The sequence below is a fragment of the Rhinolophus sinicus genome, chromosome 3 (assembly GCF_057876585.1).
Source record: "Rhinolophus sinicus isolate RSI-liver-muscle chromosome 3, RSI-T2T, whole genome shotgun sequence".
NCBI classification, from domain to species: Eukaryota; Metazoa; Chordata; class Mammalia; order Chiroptera; family Rhinolophidae; genus Rhinolophus; species Rhinolophus sinicus.
In genome coordinates this window covers 146588390-146604873 of record NC_142503.1, presented here as the reverse complement: position 1 = coordinate 146604873, position 16484 = coordinate 146588390, and the positions used below count along the sequence as shown (strand labels likewise).

Sequence of the window (16484 nt, the reverse complement as noted above, 5' to 3'; positions counted from 1 at the left end):
CTGACGCAGAGTAACACCCAGGTCGAAGGCTGTCTATCTGATTTCTAAGGCTAGTTATTAGAGCTTTCCCTCTGATAAGGGGTTATTATCTAAAATATATAAAGAACTCATACAACTCAATAGCAAAAAAAAAATCCAATTAGAGTTTTCTATTCCAAAAACCTTTCTCTCTCTCTCATTCATTCCACTCATCTGTCCTTTGATTTTCTTCTTCCATCAGTTCAGTCCAGCACAATACAGACAACCATCAGAAGTGGGTGATTTTTCCTACATGTGGGAATCCCAGTAATTTCTATCACTATAAAATAGCTTGCATTTTCTAAAATTTTACATAAGTAGACTTATTCAGTATTTACTCTTTTTTGGAGTCAGGGGCTTCTTTCATGTACCATTATTATTTTGAGGTTATCTGTGTTGTCCTGGGTATCAAGAGTTCATTCCTTTTTATTGTTATATGGCAATAAAAGGTTGTTTATTAATTCACCTGATTCTAGATATTTGGGTCGTTTCCAGTGTGGGGCTATTACAAATAAAACTCCTATGAATATTCATGTATGAGATTTTGTGTGTACATAAGTTTTCATTTGGGTTAGGTAATGACCTAGGAATGCAATGTCTGGGTAGGGCCTAGCATCCATGTTAGTATATTAATTAATATGGTAGGTGTATGTTTAACTTTTTAAGAAACTGCCAAACTCTTTTTTCCAAAGTAGTTATACCATTTTTAATTCCCACCAGCAGTATATGAACGTTCTGGTACCTCCGCATCCTTGCCAGTGTTGGCAATGGTCAGTCTTTTTAATTTTAGCCACTCTAGTAGGTGTGTAGTGCTATTGTACTGTGGTTTTAATTTGTATTTCCCTATGACTAACACTTAGAACTTCCTTTCTGTGCTTTATCATTTAGCATTGCATTCCCAAATAAGCACCTGTTTTCCAAATATTTTCTCCAAGTCTAAGGCTTAGATTTACATCTTTATAACAATCTTTTGAAGAGCAAAATATTTTAATTTTATTCATGTCCAATTTATTATTTTCCTTTCTGGATCTTGACTTTGATGTTTCATCTAAAAAATTTTTGCCTAACTCAAAGCTTCTCAACCTTAACACTATGGATATTTGCGCCAGATAATTCTTGTTATAGGATCTGTCTTGTGCCTTGTGGGAAGTTTAGCAGAATTTTTGGCCTCTGCCTGCTGGATTACCAGTTGTAGCAACCAAAGATATCCCTAAACATTGACATGTGTCCCTTAGTTGAAAATCACTGACTTAGCCTAAGGTCACAAAAATTTTCTTCAGCATTTTCTTCTAAAAGTTTTATTATTTTAGCCCTTTAATTTATATCTATATGAGTTAATAAAAATTATATGAGTTAATTTTTATAAGTGATATGAAGTATGTGGTCAAGGTTCATTTTTATGAATATGAATGTCCATTTATTCTAGTTTTGAAATCAGGTAATGTGAGTCCTTTCATTTGTTGTTCTTTCTAAAAATTACTTTAACAGTTCCTTCCCTTCTTTATATAGATTTTAGAATTAGCTTCTCTATTTTTACAAAACAGCTTGCTGGATTTTGTTGTTTGGAAAATTGACATCTTAAGAATATTAAATCTTTTGATACACAAACACAGTATATCTCTACATTTATTTAGTTATTCTTTGATTTCATTCATCAGTATTTTGTAGTTTCCAGCAGATAGATCTTAGACGTATTTTTGTAAATTTATATGTAAGTATTTCATGTTTTCTGGTGATATTGTAAGCTATACTTTAAAAGTTTTTAATTCTCAATTTTTCATTGCTGTATATGAAACTATAAGTGATTTTGTATGTGTGTATATATACATAATCACCTATAACCTTGCTCAACTAGTTTATTAATTTTATTGATTTTTTTTAGATTCTTAGGGATATTTTAGGTACACGCTCATATCATCTACAAATAGGGACAGTTTTATTTCTTCCTTTGTTATCTGTATGCTTCTTACTCCTTTTCCTGCTGTTTTGCACTGAGTAGGGCCTAGCATCCATGTTAGTATATTAATTTAAAGCCACAAAAATCTGAATAAAGTAAAAAACCAATATGGGTCATTGGCCTTTTCCACAGCATTTTTGCATATGCATTTTTGCATATATATGAAAATTTTATACATCTCTACAATATTTTTCTTAAAGAAATATTTATTGAATACCTACTGTGTGTTGTGATGTATGCCAGGAATACAAAGCCAAAAGTTCAAGTTCCTGCCTTGGAGAAGTTTGTGGTATACTGGAAAAGATGGCAATGTAAATCATTTATAAACCCAAGTAATTAGTACTGTAATAGACGTTTCCTCGGTGCTCATAGATCCACTCTCTCTGCTAACGGGATTGGGGAAAGCTTTACTGAAGAACTGTCACTTGAGCTTGGTTATAAAAGATGAGTAGGAATTTGCCAAGTAAATCCGCGTGGGGTATAACAAGGGATTCTAGACAGAAAGAACTACGTGTACAAAGGCGCATGTGCAAAGTAATAGAAGAGCATGGAGATGTGGGAAAGCATCAACTGGAACTGAAGCATGAGACTCTGCAAGTGGGGAGGAATGAGGCAAGAAAGGTACAGGGGCCTTACAGGCCATGCTGTGAAAATTTGACTTCATCCCATAGATACCAGAAACACAAAAGTTTTTAACCTGGTGAGTGATATGAGATAATTTTTTAAAAAAAGAAAAACAACTCTGGCAGTAATACAAAGGATACACTAGAGAAGGAAAGACTTAGATGTTGCATTTGTTTGGAGAAGAGGTTGTGAGGGTCTGAGCAAGGTTAGTGGTGGTGGGGGAGAGAGAGCTGAGGCCATGAGACTGAGCAGTCAAATCACCAGGTTATGGACTGGATTGATTGCAGGACAGGTGGGAGATAGAGAAGGCTGTTGTAACAGGGTCTCTTGGTCTTCTGATCTTTTTGACAAGGGGACTTTGGAATGTTTATTCAGTCTTTCAAATTTAGAGTACACAGACTATTAGATTCGTAAGAGCTTACAGAGTTCTTTTTCAAAGAATTACTGAATCAAAGAAACGCTACTCATATTTTATGATATATACATATATGTGTTGCTATGCAACTATATATGTAAGAGAGCTTGTGAAAGATTTAAAATGTTTCTGGAAACATTTCTATACCTGGAAAGCTAAACGCGAAATTGTTAAAAGTGGTTAGTTCAGCGAGTGAGCTTGGGAAAGATGGATAAGGGTCTTCTCTTCTGTTTGTATTTCTGGACTTTTAAGTTTTTTTCCTAATGAGCATTTACTGTTTTTAAAGTTAGACAATAAGACATATGTTACATACAACAGTTTTTTGTTGTTGTTGTTAAGACGCAGTTATTTCTTGGTTAAAGTTATAAGTACTTGGTTTTCTTTTTTGATGGAACTTGTGTACGTGACCTGCTAACAAGTTGCCAGGTGCTTCTCTGTAGCTAGCACCATGTGAAGGATAAAAAATTTCTGATATTGTACCTGCTCTGGTAGAGTATATTTTTATTTACAGAGATAAGAATAACATATTAAACAATTAGGTCTAATGGTGAAATTCGAGGATAGTTCAGTATGGGATAGTGAGAGGAGGCCAAACTTTACAGGATGGTAGAAGATTGATGGAGGAGGGGTTGATTTCAGATCAGATAACATCTGAAATGAGGGCATGGCAATGGTAGCACCCACTTTTCTAGTGCTAGAAGGCATAGTAATGTGTTTCTTTAAATAGAAAATGAAATGCTTGTGTTAACTTTTTACATTTATTTCTTAAAAACTATTTTGTATTTCAGGAATCTGTCTTGAACTATCGTTTAGATCCTCTCGGTATTGTTGATGGTTTTACTGCCGAGGTAGGGGCAAGTGGTGTTTTCTGCCCCACACATTTGATTCTTCCAGTTGAAGTGTCATTCTACAGTGTTTCAGATGATAACGCTCCCTCTCCTTATATGGCAAGTATTTTTTAAATTGTCTTTTTCTGCTAAAATCAACCAACTTACTGACAAATGTCTTTAAGATTAAAAAGATTGAGGATTGCTTTTGTGCAATGTTTGAAAATACTAAGCATTTCCTAAGAGAAAATTGAAAGCTGAATAGACACTAATATACCAAAATATTACTCCACAACTGAGCTAGCTAACAATACTGTATTTCCCTGAAAATAAGACTGGGTCTTATATTAATTTTTGCTCCAAAAGATGCATTAAGGCATATTTTTGGGGGATGTCTTATTTTTTCATGTACAACAATCTACATGTATTCAAATACAGTCATGTTATCGTCTTCTGGTACATTGTTATAACGTACTAAATGTATCCGTTTGGCTGACGATCTTAACTGGGGCTTATTTTCAGGGAAACACGGTAGATAGCCTCTTGCATTTGAGGATGGTGCTGAAAATTTATTCGATGTGATTTGAAAAGATGATAAACATTTGATTAGTTATACTATAATTCCATATCTTACTGAGTTCACACAAATTCTAAAGTGCTTACTGTGCACTCTAGTCCCACGAGGGTTGCCTTCACATGTGATCTCATCTCAGTAGAAATTAGGAAAAGATTTGGTAACCTAAGGCTTTTTGAGCCCCTTTTACCCCCTTTCTCCTGTTTGGTTTGTCTTTGGACCATTTTTTTCTAATCCTAGGGTTCTTTAGAATATTAGGTGTTTCTGACTCTATTCTAATGTTTTAGTAGCGAGTAAAATAGCTTAGGGGAATTAGAGCAGTTTTGAGCCTTATGATCCTATGATTTCATCTTTGCCTTTTTTAAAAATTATTATTCCAATAGATTGAGGATAAAATAAGCCTTCAACTGCGAAAATGATACCAAGTCCTGGAGTATGATTAGTATCAGCCCTTTTGCAAAAGACAAAGAGGGAGAAGTGGGTAGCAATGCAAGTCTATAAAAAGTTTACAGCGACAGTGTCAAATATGGAGTCAGATCTGGGTTTTCATGTTAGGTCTTACTTTGAGAAATATGTATTGCTATAGGTATAGAAATATACAGCACTGGTCTTGCTACTTGAATGTCCCAGCTACCACATGGCACAATTGCTTCCTTGCCCTTCTGTATTTTCAAGGACATTAATAACAGTGTCTTTGTTATTAATAAAAGTTAAGAAAAGGGAATTCTATGTAATCGAGAAACAGAGTAAGGGAAGTTCATCTTTTATAGGGATCTAAGTATAGCCTACTCATTATTGGCACAGTTTGCTCAAGGAAGCCTTATTCCATTCTAAGGGTGAAAATTTTAGTCAAGAGCATGATCAGTGTTTCATACTTTGATAGAAAAAGCATGCTGGTGTCTGCTCATTTACTCACAGTTTTCTTTTTCCAATACTGTTTACACTTGTGGATCATAATCATAGAGATGCACAACATTGGTTATTATAAAAAACAGAGGCCTACTCCTTCATAAACCTGCCCCGTTATCACATAAACCACCTGTTATCCATTTGCCACACAATGATGGATCCACTTATCCAGTAAAATTTTGAAAAAGTAACTGCTGATTTTTTATAATTAATAAAATGGAAAGCACCATTGGTATAAATTCAGTATCAGAATAGAAATGTATCATGTTGGAATGCTGACAGTATTAGGATATAACTGTAAAGATGCCCATTTTGCTTTACCAGGATGTCAAGAAGTCTCATCAGGTTCACATATTCTACTGGCACATAGTGATAGAGAATTGAAAAATAAGGTCTAAAATACTGTAAGCTGTCATTAGTGAACAGAGTTCTGTTCTGATGACCATTGGGATGGCTTAGAAACAAGATGAAAGAGTGAATTCGCTGAAAATCAGCTCAAATAAATATCTTTGTGAGAAATTCATGAGCAATGGATCATTTGAACTATGCTTTAAAAAAGCAAAACAGTGTTAATCCTTGACCTTGGTTGACATGTGAAAAATGAAGAATTAAGAGATAAAGGATTTTGTCACTCTGTCTCCATAAAGTACACACAAATGATTACAGATTTTGAATAGACATTGGAAAGAATTTAAATCAGGTTATTGAGTTGAGTTAGTCTGTCCCTTAAGAATCCCTGATTTACTTTTCTTTAATAATATTTTTCAATAAATCTTCCGTTGTGTAATTTTTTTCCTAAGTCAGTTTTACTCAGGAATGGGTACCCTTTGCAAATGACTGTGTCCAAATCTTAGACCACAGATCTGTTGTACTGTAAATTAATAAAATTAACATTCTTTCAGGGAATCTTATTCATATATTGGTAGTTTAGTCTGTTTTCAAAGGACTGATCACGTTTTGATAAGATAATACATATTACAGACCAGCAGAGCTGAGACACCAAACTCCTATTTGTTACTCTAACAATAACTTTGGGACCTCTCATGACAACTTACACAAATGACTTACCAAGGTAAAATTTTAGCACAGAAAATTCTGTCTTAATGGTGTAGAAGTGGGCAAGGACTTCTCATTAAATAATTCCTTAAAGATTAACTCGAAGCTATATAATATCTGTCTCCAATTGGCTGTCAGTGGTAAAAATGTTCTCCAAGTGTTATATGATAACATTTCACGGTTTATAAACTAGAACATGGTGGAGGAACCAGGCAGAAAGTTCTAAAGCAAGTATACCAGCGGCAAATTCGTGGAATGACTTGCATTAACATCATATTATCAGAGCTATATATTCTTGTCTTCTATTTGTAATTAACCAAATTAAGATAAACTTCTTTCAATTTTACTTCGCTTTGTATTCTCTCTCTTCCATAATAATTTGAGGATGAGCTTTTGTATATGATTTAACCCAGTTTAGTTTCTTAACCTTTCTATTCCATCCTAAAAGGCCAGAAGAAAGTATATTTTTCTTATTTACGTTCAATACAGTAACTTTTTCTACGTAGAAATATTAATACGCTGACCTATTAAAATAATAAATAACAAAGTTAATAATATTAATAAAATTCCAAATAATTTCTCAGTTCCTTTCTAAAATTCCTAATTTGCCAATGCCATTACTTACCTTACATTGCTTAGTAATTGTTGTAAAGTGTTGCCTTAATCTTTAAGGTTTAAAAAAATCTGTATTATTAGGTTAATGCAAAAAGTAATTGAGGTTTTTGCAATTAGTTTTAACCTTTTAAACCTCAATTACTTTTGCCCCAACCTAATATTTCTTCATAAATTGATTTAGTTACTATTATCATGTTCTAAAACTATTAGGATTGTATGTATTAAAGGAAGTATCAGCTTGATAGTAGTTTTTGCCTCCCCAGTTTTTCTTTATTTACTTAGGGGGTGACAGGAAGAACAGTAATATACTGCCTGTAGCAATGTGATTATAAAGGTAGCTATTATTTAGATATATTTTACTTTTTCTTTCTGGAACTAGGAAGAAGAAGGGCATTACATACCATAGTATTTTTAATTTAGAGCAAATTATAAGAGAAATTGTTTAAAAATTTCATTGCTGTTTTTGTTAGGGGTACAATTTGTTGATATTCTGTTTTCATACTCTCAATGACCATGTGATAAATCAGATTTGTTAAGAGCCACGAATGTCTTCTCATTGCCCATTTCTCTGAACCTTTCCCAGTAGTAACATGGTAATTTAGTAGTCTGATTTTGTGCTGTTCACGTGGAGTTGAGGTATTCGTATATTGGAGTCTGGTCTTCCCGTTTACCTTTGTCCACTCCTTTTTACCCCCATAAACCTGGCCTGTCTCTCAAACCCAACAGAGGTGTTGCCTGATGGAACAGTCCTGTTTTATATTTTCTTTTACATAAGGTTGACATGTTTTGGTACGTACAATATAAAATGATGGGATATGAAATGTAGAGCATGCAAGTATTCTGCTTAACTACATTAACTGTTTAAAAGAAAACCATTAGTCCAGTTAAAACAAATGAATCAGCAGTTATTTCTTAAAGCTATCTATGAATTAAGTATCACATTCATTGCCTTTAGTCCTTTTGTCATCCTGGTTATCTAAAGATTTTCACGCATTCAATCTTAGTTTCCCTTGTTTTAATATATACTTATTTCCCATTGTTTCGGCTTCTGAAGTGATTAGAACGTCCTCCTCAGAAAACTACTGTACAGCAGTGCTTCTCAAACTTTAATGTATGTATGATATCGTATGGGGAATTTTGTTAAAATGCAGATTTTATTTGGTAGGTCTGGGGAGAAGCCAGAAGTTCTGCATTTCTAACAAGTTCGCAGATGATACTGATAATGCTGGTCCGTCTCTACTCAGAAATCCATATATATGACCAAATTCACTGACTGGAGAATTGACTTCTTTTTTGGCTGAGACTTAGACCCTTCCACATTCCTGCTTTTTTTATATGTCCAAAGATCAATAAATTGTTTTGCTTGTTAATTTCCCTCTTCCCACGTGACACCAGGGTATGCCCTGTCATCTCCTTCATCCTTTTTAGTTAAGGAACTCCTTACTTCTATATCTTAATAGAAATTTCAAGCAATATGATGTTATATGTTTGTCATGTATTTGATATATTTGTTATTTATTATATATTTGATGTTATATATTATTTATTGCAACATCTCCAGGAAAAACAGTAAATTAATTGTTTCTATACCAGTGGGACCCTCACTGTTTCACACTCATAGGATGTATCTCTGTTCATTCAATGTGAATGGTTTTCCATACAAATAGATGCTGAAATTTTGGTAATTACATGATTAATATTATTTTAGTCTTTTATATACCTATGCATCAGTTTGTAATCAATTTGTCTTCTTTCATTTCAAGGGTGTGATTACTTTAGAGTCCCTTGGTAAAAGGGGTTATCGAGTACCTCCTTCAGGAACAATACAAGTGGTATGTGTTTTATAGCCTACAATTGCAATAATCATTCTCTCACATACATGTAGAACTTAGCCCTTTCTCCTGCTACTGCTGCTGCAACAACTTTGGTAAGTAACAGTGGGGCTGCAGCTTTCTTTGGAGTTTCCCTGCTCTGCCCCAGGAATGACCATTTGGGGACTCCATAAGAGGAAGCATTAATAAGCTAATCAAGGTGAATGCTTTAGAAAAATAGTATATGACAGTTTACATGACTTAAATAGAGCAATTTTCAATATAATTAGAATGTAGCATAACCAGTGCCTTCTATTGCCAGATTGAGATTGACCTATTTAAAAAGAGACCCTAAATGTTAGTATTGCTTTGGCAGGAAAACGTGGGAAACAAAATTACATTATCCCTAGTGTAATAATTTCTAAATTGATCTAATGAAGTGGTTACACAAAGCAGAAATGTAGTCTGACAGATGGCAGGGCAGAGAAGCCATCTTTCCTTTTGTGTCGATCTAGCTTGGGTTCAGGAGAACTCTTCTAGCCCAGCGCAAGCCTTTGTCATCCTTGGTCTAGGGTTCTCAGAAGAGTCATTTGATACCAAGGCCCCTTTACCACTGAGTTCTTCTCCAAGTCAGATCCAGGATAATCCTAAAAGCCCAGAAGTCTATTACAGAGTTGGCTCTTGCAGACTGAAAATTGTCTAGCTCAATTATACCTCAGTAAAGCTGAAATTAAAAGGGGGGGGGGGAGTCTAACAGAGTTCCTCATACTCAGGCTCTGGTATAATTCAGCCTCTGTATGACCTTTGGCGTCAGTGCGATCAGTACTTCCTTCACCACTGTTACTCATCACCTTTGTTCTAGTCCAGCAAAGGAGTCTATACATGTGCTTGTATGATGTCACACAGGAATGAAACACAGTACTATGTGTTTGTGTGTTGCAATATATACATATAGATATTTTACTGAAGAAGCAGCACTGCATATTAAAGTAAGATTTTTCTGGCTGTGTAGCTCAGGGGAAAGTTTGAGTCGCTGGAAAGCTAGTTATCAGTTGTCATGATAATGAGGCCTAAACACAGAGGCAGCAGGGCATCTCTTGTTTGAGGACTGCCAACTTGAATGGTTAATTTTAAATCTGAAATTTAGGTATTTTGTTCCTTATATAGTTTAATTATGTATAAACATGGTTTGAACTCCTGGCTTACTAGTTGTGTGGTTGTTGAATGTATTAGCCTTAATCTTAAGACTCACTAGATTTTAAAAGATTGGATCATAATATTGATATATTTCTCATTTTGATTCAGTGAGTGATGTCCAGTGCCACGGATGAGCTTCTGAAAGCATGGGCACCAAGTTACCTATTGATGTGTTGGTAATTTGGTTAAAGTCAGATCAGCAGCTTGGGGTTTTGTCTATAAACCAGTATTTTTAAAAGTATATGTCTTTGATTATTAATAGCCAAGTATCAATTGAATTTAATTCAGTCTTCACTAAGGATACGTATTTTGGTATATTATAATATTGATGATGATTAAAAAAAAAGCGTTGCTGCAGTTTTTGAAATCAATCCAACTGTGAGAACATGAAGTATTATTTAGCCTACTTTGTAACTAATAATAATGTTTATTTTTTAAACTTAGATACATTTCCAAGTAGGAAAAAAATCTCCCTTTTGAGAATATGTTTTTATATTTTAAGTTTTGTAATAACCATATCAACCTAGCACACCAAAAAGTGTAGTTTTACCATGATTTTGTTTTTTTAAAATTCTGTTTACTCACTATTAAAATGTGAGGAAAATTAAAATTCTGTTTTGAGAAATTTGCAGTTGGTACACTTTAATGAAGCTAATGTTTGAAATAAATGAACTGGAATGTTTTAATCCAGAGGGTGTATATTTTGCTTAATCTAGTGGAGCCATTTCTTGAAATCTGAACAAGGAGTAAAAGTTACGTATTGTCTATTAATACGAAATTTGTGACTAAAGGTTTTGATTTGTTACAGGATTTTACATTATCGTGAAATAAAAATAAATTGAACCATTGTTTTAAAATACTGAATACTAGCTCATTAACTTCTGAAATTTCAAAACTGAATTATATATACTGGGATTCATTTATTTTAAAAATCTATTATTGGCATAATCATTTTGAGTCAAATCAACACTTTTAAAGAATAATTTCTATATTGTTTTCTATAGACCTTATTTAATCCTAATAAGACTGTGGTGAAGATGTTTGTTGTGATATATGACTTACGAGATATGCCAGCCAATCATCAGACATTCCTACGACAACGAACTTTCTCTGTGCCGGTTAAACAAGAAATGAAGAGAAGTGTTCATAAAGAGAACATGCGACATACAGAAGAACGGTTATTACGCTACCTCATACATCTGAGGTAATATTTCAAGTACATATGAAAATATGTTACTTTAGAAGAACAACTCTAAATTAATTTTCAGTTTACTTTAAACTCGCTCTAACTAGACCACTGCCCCTCGGAATTGGCTTAACTTGGAAACTCCTGATGATATGCCAAGATGCAGCAAACACAGGGAATATCTTCCTGCAGTCATTATTACTTGTTCATTAGGGGAGTTTTCATTTATAGCTGTGTAATATAAAGCATTTTATGTAAAAAGAAATGCTGATAAATCTGGGGCCCTAAAACACATTTTCTAAACCAGTGCTGTCCAATAGAACTATAATGTGAGCCATATATGTCGTTCTGTTTTTTCTAGCAGCCACATTAAAAAAGTCGTAGCAAACCGGAAAGATTAACATATTTTATTTAACCCAATATATCCAAATGTTATAATTTGAATATGTAATCAACATAAAAATTATGAATGGTATTTTACATTCTTTTGTTATACTAAGTACTTAAAATCAAGTATGTATTTTATACTAACAGCACAACTCAACTTGAACTAGCCACATTTCAAGTGCTCAAGAGCCACTGTGGTTAGTGGCTCCTGTATTACACAGGGAAGTTCTTAAACTTCATTCCTTCATTCCACAAATAATGTGCTAGGCATCCTTCTAAGCACGATGAAACAGCTATGACAAAAATCTCTGTTCTCACAGAGTTTATATTCTAGTGATTCCATTAGAAATTTCTTAGTCAGGAGGGTCAAGCAGTCTAAGGCACTGTGTTCAGAAATATTTTTTCCTCTAACTTTTACTACCCACCTCACAGCTCTATGTTGTGAGAATCCATTTGTATGCCCTTGAGGTTCAAGTTGCCAACATCCCAAGGTAAGGTTTTCCAACCTGAAATCCGAGTATAGCGCTCATGATCAATGAACAAGACTGTTGGATAATAAGATAGAGCTCGATAGCCTTTTGCCTGTAACTCTGTTCCTAATAATTTTGTGATGCCATTCATAGTAAGCCATCCATCATGTCAGTGAGAGTAATTTGTCTTCTCCTAACTCCTTACTGCAAGGAGCCCTATTCCTCTGGAGGAGGCACCTTCCATTCAGCGTCCAGGCAGAGGACCTCTTTAATCTGTTACTGAGGGTGACCATCAGCTATCTTTCAATAGATATGCCTTGTGGTGACGTGGAAAGAAGAAGGAGTGAGCTGTACACTCAAGTCCCACACTTGAAAAAGTCTGTTAAGTTCATTGGTTCCCCCCATTGTACTCTTACTTTGAGGTCTCTGCCTGGTGCTCTGCACCTAAGGGCATGTTGAACCAGCACCATGTATTTAAACCCAGCTTTATGACATGAGCCTCATGGAAAATGTTACACAGATTGCGGGAATGAAAAAAAAATCTACCAAAACAGACTAAGAAGACTTTTTAAAAGAGAAATGGTAGAAAATAGCAGGCTGAAAAAATAACTCCCAGCCTAATCCAGGAAAAGATTCAACTCTAAACTTCCATTTGATACCATTCCTCTCTCTTCAAGTCGAACAACCTTAACCATATGGAACCAAGATTTACCAAAGTAAAAATCAACTACCCCCGCTTTTATAATCCCCACCTAATGATTAGATACTTTAAATGCTCTAAAGAAACTTCTTTGCCAAGTATGGCATAGTTCCCAAAGCTCACCATGTTCTCCTTCAGAGTGAGATGGTGAAAAATTTCAGAAAGAAGAAAAGGGTGAGACAGAGAGGTCTGTTTTAATATACACAACTGACAGCCAAAATTTCCAGCCAATATAGGAATAAAATCCACAAACCAGAGAGTACCTCTGTTATGCAAAGGGAAAACCAGAGGAATTAACACTAAATGGTATGTTTGACTGTCTGCCAGAAAAATTTATCTGATGAAGGATTCCAGCCCCCTCTATTACGCTATAGATATTAGCAGGGCATAGAAGTTGTTCTACATACAGTTTTGGTAACCATTTTATTTTATTACTAACTTTTCTCATTTTTAATGATGATTTTATTTAGCCACTGCTGTTGATAGCAGTCCTTTCTCTTCCTGTAATTGTCCTCAAAACTTGATTATTTTCTGTGGTGACTTTTCAAGTGTGGAATCTATTTTAATGTACTCCAATTGTGGGAGGAGGGTGAGTTATGTGAAAAGGATCAATCTGCGTGGCTAGAAGACGCTAGGCTTGCAAAGTCCAAATGTAGTATAATTGGCTCATTTGAACTGAAACTTGACACTGTAGATGAGGAAAGGTGCATGTGCTGTGGTGTCAGGGATGAAAAGTAGAATTGTACGTGAAACCCAGATTTACAGAAGGAAGCATGTCTGGCATTGTGAGAGGGAAAAGAAGTATGAAGTGTTTAGGGAACAGCAAGGGAGAGACACTTAAATAGCTGCACGTGCTTTGGCAATCTAAGACTTTAAATATCTTGTTAAAAAGTTACTATTAACATTGTGGCAAGACTAATTCTTCCTACCTTTAAATTTTAATTATTCATGGGGTCTTTTTGTTGTTGTTTTAAAGACTCATTCCCTGAAATGATGCATCTTTTTGTTTGTTTGTTTGTTTGTTTAGGTTCCAGAGTTCTAAATCTGGAAAGATCTACCTCCATAGAGATGTACGACTCCTGTTCTCTAGAAAGTCAATGGAAGTTGATAGCGGTGCTGCATACGAACTCAAATCTTACACTGAATCGCCAACAAACCCTCAATATTCACCAAGATGTTGATAAGGAGTGATATTTTAAAGTATTTGCTCAGTACCCAAGTTTGAAAGTAAAAAATTAGTGTAGAACAGAGTGTACCAAATTAACAACCAGGAGAGTGGGTCCTCTCCTGTTATCCTGGACCAGTCTTCATTAAAGGATTCCTGGAATGAGATCCACATATTCCAAGTAGACTGGAAACACTCATGTCCTAAGCCTTTTTGTACTGTTGAAACCACTTCATTGGACATGTTGCAATAGTAAAACCCCCGGTTAGATTAGTGTTTACACATTTTATTTCTCAGTTATTTAATATTTAATGTTTTCCTTAATACTCAAGTAATGTTTGTCTCTAGTGTTCTAATGTAGCACAAATCCTATGTAAAATCATACTATGTATTTTTGACATTAATGTTGAAATCTGAAATATATGCACAAGTCTTTAATTTTGTGTGATGTGTTTTAAGTACTATACATTTTAAGTTATTGAAAATGAGAATGAAATGTTGAGCTTCTTTAAGATTAACGCACTATGCAAGCATGTGTACTTTTTATATCTCCCAAGTTTAATTTTTACAACGTCCCTTCCAGGTTGCTGGCTCACACAGTGGTCCTGTAACACTCTGTATTAGCAGTGCAATGCGGGCTCAGCTGCTTCCGGTTCCCTGTGCAAGTTCAGATCATCATGCCCATTCGTATCCCTCCTAGGATCCCTTATGACCCACACAGTTCTATTTTTCCTTAATCACTACTACAGAAGCTTTACATTAAATTGCTGTCTCATGCTAGATAACTTTTGCAAATTGTTAAAAGAATATGTACTTTGAAAACAAATTAGTATTTATATTGTAAATATATGCAAAAAACAAAGAAACGTGTATTTGGCTTTTATTTTCAAATGAGACATTTATGTGATGGAGTAGATTTCTGGTAGCCATCAGACAGTTTCCACTCTAGCTTTACCACTGACGGGAGGAGTGGGGGAGATGTCTTGAGCCTTGTCCCAATTACTTTCTTATTCTGGGTCACAAAGGAAGGCAGTTGGCACCTGAGGAAACCACTGAGCAAGGGAACTTGACTGAATGCATCAAAAGCCTTCCCTCCATCCCCCTTAGAAAGAAGAGTGGTGTTAGATGTTTGTGCAGGGACAGTGGGCAACAGCAGATCAGATAACAAGGCACAGATACTGGGAATAATGGGACAAAGCTGCAAGTACGGGTTAGAAAATACATACCACTCAGGTAGGCCAGACCCAGGAGACCTGGGAGCTAGAACCAGATGAACAATGTGGAATTTGGGAGACGGGAAGGTCTTTATTTGGGGGTCTGGCTAATGAGTAAACTATTCAAAAGAATCTGGACAGGTGATGAGTGTGGGGCTGTAGGCTATGGGATGGTCAGCAAGAAGTCGCTTACAAATTTATTTTAAAATAGCAGCTAAAAGAGAAAAGGCTATTTATATTTTATAAAACTAAAAAAAAAAGTTTTGATTGGCACAAATTTATGAAGATTGTTCTCAACCTTCAGGCTGTGTGAAAACAACATGGTATTGGGGCCCCAAAAGCTTTGGATTGTAGTCCTAGCTCTAATGGTATCTGATGGGACTGACTCCAAGAATCCGCTGACCTTTCTAGGTCTGTGTGATTAAGAAAATGGGGTGAGAGTATCGTTAATGGGAGGAGTGGGGAAGATGTTATCTAATTCTTCCTAAATTCTGTTATCTAATTCTTGGGATAAGGATTTCAATACACGTATCTAGACTTACACATTTGAGCGAAGTCAATAAGGGTAATTTTATATAAAACTTGAAAAACACCAAGTAGTTAAAACACTTGTGCTTTTCAAATTTTTTTAAAGTTACTGCTTCTTTGACCTCTCCAGTAATCCAAAAATTAGTAACGTATATTGTATGTAGGTATCTTTTTACGTGGCTACCACATTGTAATCTTTCCAGCATTCTTTCTAGTACATGGTTTTCCACCTTACGGGGCATTTTTTTTAGAAAACGTCAAGATGATTGAAGCATCTGGGTGCATCTTGTGCTCTTCCTGGCAAGTTTGTGCAAGGGAAACATTTTGTCCCTCTACCTCTTAGAAACTTTTTTACCCATGTTGTTTCTCCCAGTGAGATAGCGTCACCCAGGACCTGTCTGCGCTCGCTTGCCTTGTACTGTATCATAATGATTCTTTTTTCACCCTTTTTTTTCCATAGGCTAAAATTTTACCACACCTCCTACATGGCTCCTGTTTGTAGTCACAAATTATGTCATTAGATTGAATGTTGGCACGCAGGTAAAGATACCAGCAGACAATCAACAGTGATACTACCTATGGTAGATAATAGAGATTTCCTCACTTGTTGCAGGTTCACTTGGCAGTTTTACAGACTAACAAAATGAGTCGTAGACGATTACCTTTAAAATGGAACTCTAGGTCACAAATAACATGCAGAAAGTCTTTGAAAATGTTCTTATCATATAAGAAGGAAAAATATCTTTGGAAGTTTTCTTATCAGATGAGAAGGAAAAATATTAATAAGTTATAAAATGGCAGTTGGCTGGAAGACACCCAACAAAAGTTTCT

General features: G+C 35.1%; 1 protein-coding gene across 11 annotated transcripts in view; it reads left to right on the top strand.

Annotated features, from left to right (window-relative positions):
• Window positions 1-14777, top strand: part of ATOSA (atos homolog A) — a 110531-nt gene extending 95754 nt beyond the window's left edge. For 10 of the 11 annotated variants that reach the window (XM_019747072.3, XM_019747075.3, XM_019747071.3 and 7 more), the window contains 4 exons: window positions 3803-3961; window positions 8759-8827; window positions 11008-11207; window positions 13774-14777. In XM_019747072.3, coding sequence (XP_019602631.3) covers window positions 3803-3961; window positions 8759-8827; window positions 11008-11207; window positions 13774-13927 — 582 coding nt within the window. In that variant the 3' untranslated portion in view covers window positions 13928-14777. Of the gene's footprint in view, window positions 1-3802; window positions 3962-8758; window positions 8923-11007; window positions 11208-13773 lie in introns of those variants that run through there. The other variant, XR_002138657.3, reaches the window with a different exon arrangement.
• The last annotated feature ends 1707 nt before the right edge of the window (window positions 14778-16484 follow it).